The 5,828-nt window shown below is 50.3% G+C and overlaps 1 protein-coding gene across 1 annotated transcript; it reads left to right on the forward strand.

Moving 5' to 3' along the window:
- Positions 1–1,029: 1,029 nt before the first annotated feature.
- On the forward strand, positions 1,030–3,897 carry ASCL1 (achaete-scute family bHLH transcription factor 1). The gene is made up of 2 exons (XM_011935083.1): positions 1,030–2,393; positions 2,761–3,897. Exon 1 carries the CDS (start codon positions 1,628–1,630, stop codon positions 2,345–2,347), a length of 720 nt encoding a protein of 239 aa, XP_011790473.1. The 5' UTR covers positions 1,030–1,627; the 3' UTR covers positions 2,348–2,393; positions 2,761–3,897.
- The last annotated feature ends 1,931 nt before the right edge of the window (positions 3,898–5,828 follow it).

Here is a 5,828-nt window from a genome sequence, read left to right on the forward strand (position 1 = left end):
TTCTTCTCCGAGGGTCTGGGAATACCCCAGAGCACTCCTTTCTTTATGATATCCCCCAAGCTGGTCCGGAAATCATCCCTGTGGGGAGGAGGTGGCGGTAGAGGGCGGCGGTAGGGGGCGATCCCACGGGGGCCAGAGGTCATCCTAGCGGGATGTCCCTGCCATATATACCCACCTATAGGACGGTTCACAACCACTCGTCAGTGTCGCTTCTCCTTGCCCCCCCCATACACTTGCTCAGTTGTGGGGAACACCTCCTAGGTTTTAGAGCTGAATGGGACTTTAGAGACCATATTCTGTGGCTGCAGACGAGGAAGGGAAGGCTTAGAGAGGATGCCACTTACGAGGAGCCACAGAGCATTGAGAGGACGCCTTGGGACTAGAACCCACGTTTTCACATAGTCCGGCACCCTTTTTCACTGTCCTGGACGGAGTTCCCCCCACCCCACCCATGTTTCTAAACCTCAGTCATAATTTGCTCCAATTCCTAGGGTCACCGAAGACCCCGAAGAGAATAATAGTGAGGAGGGGGAGAAAACAGGAAAAGTCGAGCCCCACTCCATCCTCGCCTCGACACCGCTCCTATGTCAGTTTTTCTGCCCAAACCCTTCCCTGCGCTTTGCTTCAAGTTCGTAGCAGAATCCAAGGGAACTTCACCCTCAATCTTTCCACCTATACACCTCAATTCCTAGAGCCATTTGTCCCTCCTGTGACGCCCCCCACCCCCTTCCTAAAACCACCCCCGGCTGCAGCCCGCCCCGAGCGCGCCGCCTGTTTATTCAGCCGGGAGTCCGGCACGCGCCAGGCGCACGCACTGCAACAACAAACCCAGCTGAATGGAGAGTTTGCAAGGAGCGGGAGAAAGGAACGGGAGGGGGGAGAGGAGAGGAGGAGGGGGAGTTTAGGGAGTGGGTGGGAGGAGAAGATAAGAGGAGGGGGGAGTGGGGGCTGCAGCCGCTCGCTGCAGCAGCGGGGAGTGGGGGGCGAGGCGGGGCCAGGGCTGCGCGTGGGGCTGGGTGTCCCATTGAAAAGGCGGACGCACTCCGGCCGCCCAGCACTCTCTCACTTCTGGCCAGGGAACGTGGAAGGTGCACCGACAGGGATCCGGCCAGGGAGGGCGAGTGAAAGAAGGAAATCAGAAAGAAAGGGAGTTAACAAAATAATAAAAACAGCCTGAGCCACGGCTGGAGAGACCGAGACCCGGCGCAAGAGAGTGCAGCCTTAGTAGGAGAGGAACGCGAGACGCGGCAGAGCGCGCTCAGCTCTGACTTTTGCTGCTGCTTCTGCTTTTTTTTTTTTTCTTAGAAACAAGAAGGCGCCAGCGGCAGCCTCACACGCGAGCGCCACGCGAGGCTCCCGAAGCCAACCCGCGAAGGGAGGAGGGGAGGGAGGAGGAGGCGACGTACAGGGAGGAGAAAAAGCATTTTCACCTTCTTTGCTCCCACTCTAAGAAGTCTCCCGGGGATTTTGTATATATTTTTTAACTTCCCTCAGGGCTCCCGTTTCATCTTTCCTCTTCTTTCCCTCTCTGTTCCTGTACCCAAGTCCTCTCTGTGTCACCCTCGCGCGCCCCGCACCTCGCGTCCCCGCTCGCTCTGATTCCGCGACTCCTTGGCCGCCGCTGCGCATGGAAAGCTCTGCCAAGATGGAGAGCGGCGGCGCCGGCCAGCAGCCCCAGCCGCAGCCCCAGCCGCAGCCCCAGCAGCCCTTCCTGCCGCCCGCAGCCTGTTTCTTTGCCACCGCAGCAGCCGCGGCGGCCGCGGCAGCCGCAGCGGCGGCGCAGAGCGCGCAGCAGCAGCAGCAGCAGCAGCAACAGCAGCAGGCGCCTCAGCTGAGACCGGCGGCCGACGGCCAGCCCTCAGGGGGCGGTCACAAGTCAGCGCCCAAGCAAGTCAAGCGACAGCGCTCGTCTTCGCCCGAACTGATGCGCTGCAAACGCCGGCTCAACTTCAGCGGCTTTGGCTACAGCCTGCCGCAGCAGCAGCCGGCCGCCGTGGCGCGCCGCAACGAGCGCGAGCGCAACCGCGTCAAGTTGGTTAACCTGGGCTTTGCCACCCTTCGGGAGCACGTCCCCAACGGCGCGGCCAACAAGAAGATGAGTAAGGTGGAGACACTGCGCTCTGCCGTCGAGTACATTCGCGCCCTGCAGCAGCTGCTGGATGAGCATGACGCGGTGAGCGCCGCCTTCCAGGCTGGCGTCCTGTCGCCCACCATCTCCCCCAACTACTCCAACGACTTGAACTCCATGGCCGGCTCGCCGGTCTCATCCTACTCCTCGGACGAGGGCTCTTACGACCCGCTCAGCCCCGAGGAGCAGGAGCTGCTCGACTTCACCAACTGGTTCTGAGGGGCTGGCCTGATCAGGCCCTGGTGCGAAAGGACTTTGGAAGCAGGTAGGTTGCATTTGGGGGCGGGCGGGGGAGGGGTATTCTTGCCTTAGTCCTCCCTCTGAGTGCCTGTGGAAGTGCGGATGTCTCCAAGGAGATGAGGGAATTTTTATTTAAAGGATTTGTGAAAGTTGGTCGATTTCAAGTCCTAGTTTGTTAGTTTCAGCACTGGCCTCTGAAAATGGCTTTGAAAGGCCCAGGTCTCCAAGGAGTGAAGGGTAGTAGTGAGGTGCAGAGATACTGGTGAACCGAATACTGGGACATGTCAAAAGAGACGTCTACCTGACAGATTCTTTCCCCAGACCTCCATCTCCCCCTACCACTAACCTACGCGTTCCAGTTAACCTCTCCTGTTATTTTCCTTATGTTATAGGGTGATCGCACAACCTGCATCTTTAGTGCTTTCTCATCAGTGGCGTTGGGAGGGGGAGAAAAGAAAAAGAAGAAGAAAAGGGAAGAAGAAAAAAACGAAAACAGTCAACCAACCCCAACGCCAACTAAGCGAGGCATGCCTGAGAAACATGGCTTTCAGAAAACGGGAAGCGCTCAGAACAGTATCTTTGCACTCCAATCATTCACGGAGATATGAAGAGCAACTGGGACCTGAGTCAACGCGCAAAATGCAGCTTGTGTGCAAAAGCAGTGGGCTCCTGGCAGAAGGGAGCAGCACAGGCATTCTAGTAACTCCCACCACCTCTAACACGCACAGCTGAAAGCTCTTGCTCGGGTCCCTTCACCTCCCTGCCCTCTCTCAAAGTGCAGTTCTTAGCCCTCTAGAAACGAGTTGGTGTCTTTGGTCTCAGTAGCCCCTGCCCCAGTAAGCTGTAGACATTGGTTTACAGTGAAACTATGCTATTCTCAGCCCTTTGAAACCCTGCTTCTCCTCCAGGGCCGGATTCCCAAACCCCATGGCTTCCCTCACACTGTCTTTTCTACCATTTTCATTATAGAATGCTTCCAATCTTTTGTGAATTTTTTATTATAAAAAATCTATTTGTATCTATCCTAACCAGTTTGGGGATATATTAAGATATTTTTGTACATAAGAGAGAAAGAGAGAGAAAAATTTATAGAAGTTTTGTACAAATGGTTTAAAATGTGTATATCTTGATACTTTAACATGTAATGCTATTACCTCTGCATATTTTAGATGTGTAGTTCACCTTACAACTGCCATTTTCCCTATGTGGTTTTGTAAAGAACTCTCCTCATAGGTGAGATCAAGAGGCCACCAGTTGTACTTCAGCACCAATGTGTCTTACTTTATAGAAATGTTGTTAATGTATTAATGATGTTATTAAATACTGTTCAAGAAGAACAAAGTTTATGCAGCTACTGTCCAAACTCAAAGTGGCAGCCAGTTGGTTTTGATAGGTTGCCTTTTGGAGATTCCTATTACTGCCTTTTTTTTTCCTTACTGTTTTATTACAAACTTACAAAAATATGTATAACCCTGTTTTATACAAACTAGTTTCGTAATAAAACCTTTTTCCTTTTTTTAAAATGAAAATAATCAGCTGCCTCTAAGCTTTCTTTGACTCTGGTGCCCCTAGTTCAGTTTTATGAAAATGTCAAAGGGAAGAGGTGGGTGGAGAAGAAAATGTTGCAAAACATGCTAAGTGGCAGAAAGGACAATGATAAGTGCCACGGCCTGTCCCATCCAAATGGTGACTTTATGATGGATGTGTGTGTGTGTGTGTGTGTGTGTGTACATGTATATATGTTTTCTTTCTATCCTGTGCGCAAATGTACACGCTCACCAAAAGAATAAGATGATGATTGATGGCTGCATTATCCTTTGATCAAAATTTAAAATCCCCCCAAAAAGTGAACCAGAAAGAGAGGGTGCTCCACCATTTTCCAATTCTCAACTCCATTCTGAGTTTCTCCATGTGAAACTATGGTAGGACTGGATGAAATAATGGAGACTAGGTCTGAGTGGGGAGAATGGTGGTTCTGGGATGGGGGTTGGAGAGGCACCCCTCTCCACATTCAAGCTCCTAGTGGTGAGTGTGTTTCTCTTCCCTCACTTCCAGGCACACATTTTCTACTCATTTTCTCCAGTACACATACTTGCCATATTGATTTTAAGTAAAAGGCAGATATCATATGAATTCATTCCAGACGGATTGAGATTTTAATTTTAAAAAACGCATTAGAAATGTGTGGTCGCTTTGAGACACTGGTCTATCTAAGCTTGTGACTCTATCCGAATAGCGTGAGCTGCGTATAAAAGTACCCAATTACCAAGATTCAAAAAGAAATTGGTGGGTTTTTGGCTGGCTTGCTTCTTGTCAGTTAGCAAGGACGTGATTAGAATCCTACTCGGCCTCTCGCCGGCTCCTCGCTCGCTGCCTGCATTACTTGCAGATTCAGTTTGCGTGTCTCCAGCCAAGCGGAAAGCCGAGCGCAAAATGCATCTTACAAAACCCAACAAAGAACGGGTAGCCAGCACGTCTTCCAGAGTTAAAAATCTAGTCTGTGTTGGTACATCTATACCATTTAGTGGCACAGAATAATCATTTTTTAAAGCCACGATGCGCGGAGCACGCCACAGCGTCTGATGTCATTTTGCTAAATGACCCTCTATAGAATGCACATTGAGGCTTCAGTCCCTTTCAAAGAGATGAGCGTAATTAAGGGAAAAAAATCAGTAAATTCCTCATCGCCATAAATAATCGGACTTTCTGCCTGCAGTGGGCCAATTTAGAGCTTACTTGAGAGAAGTAATGCTTTTGTGATGTCTGCTTTTATTTTTATCTTCTCATTTGGAGGACCAGAAATGGGCTCCACCCCCACTCTCCATTTCTCTTTCCTTTAATTTATCTCCTTTGCAAGTGTCCAGATAAGGTATGCAAAGAAAGTAGCAAGTCACTTATGGCTATGAATATAACATTAGGATAATGTTTCAGCCCCCACAAAAGGGGATTTTTTTTTTCCTTCTCCTGTGAAGACAGGTGTTCTTTTACTCACTTCTGAATGGGAAATACCCAGTCTCGTTAAACTCGAGGCAAAGTTAGTCGTTGTTTGCCACAATGTGAAGGCAAACTCGAAAAATTCACAAAAACACACACACACAATTTTGCCGAAGCTAGGAAAGGGCAAAGCGAGGATTGGGCAAAATCTCATTACATCTGCTCTAATCGCTTAGCAACACAAAGCCGGGGCTTGTGCGGCGAAGGGAAGCCATTCACAGCGCTCTGACAGGCCGCATTCAGCGCGCGTTAGTCAGCTCCATAAATCACCGCTGCCCATTGGCTGTGCGGCGGGCTTTGGAGCGGCCCTGGGCTGTCAGCGAAATACAAAATGTAGACCCCAGAGGCTAGCAATAGCAGCCTCTTCCCCGTCTTAGCCCCCACCCATTTTTCTTTTCTTTCTTTCTTTCTTTCTTTCTTTCTTTCTTTCTTTCTTTCTTTCTTTCTTTCTTTCTTTCTTTCTTTC

This window comes from Colobus angolensis, unplaced genomic scaffold (genome assembly GCF_000951035.1).
Source record: "Colobus angolensis palliatus isolate OR3802 unplaced genomic scaffold, Cang.pa_1.0 Scaffold10, whole genome shotgun sequence".
Taxonomy (NCBI): Eukaryota; Metazoa; Chordata; class Mammalia; order Primates; family Cercopithecidae; genus Colobus; species Colobus angolensis.

Coding starts and splice junctions, on each gene's coding strand:
- ASCL1 (XM_011935083.1), top strand. CDS start 1,628: ATGGAAAGCTCTGCCAAGATGGAGAGCGGCGGCGCCGGCCAGCAGCCC.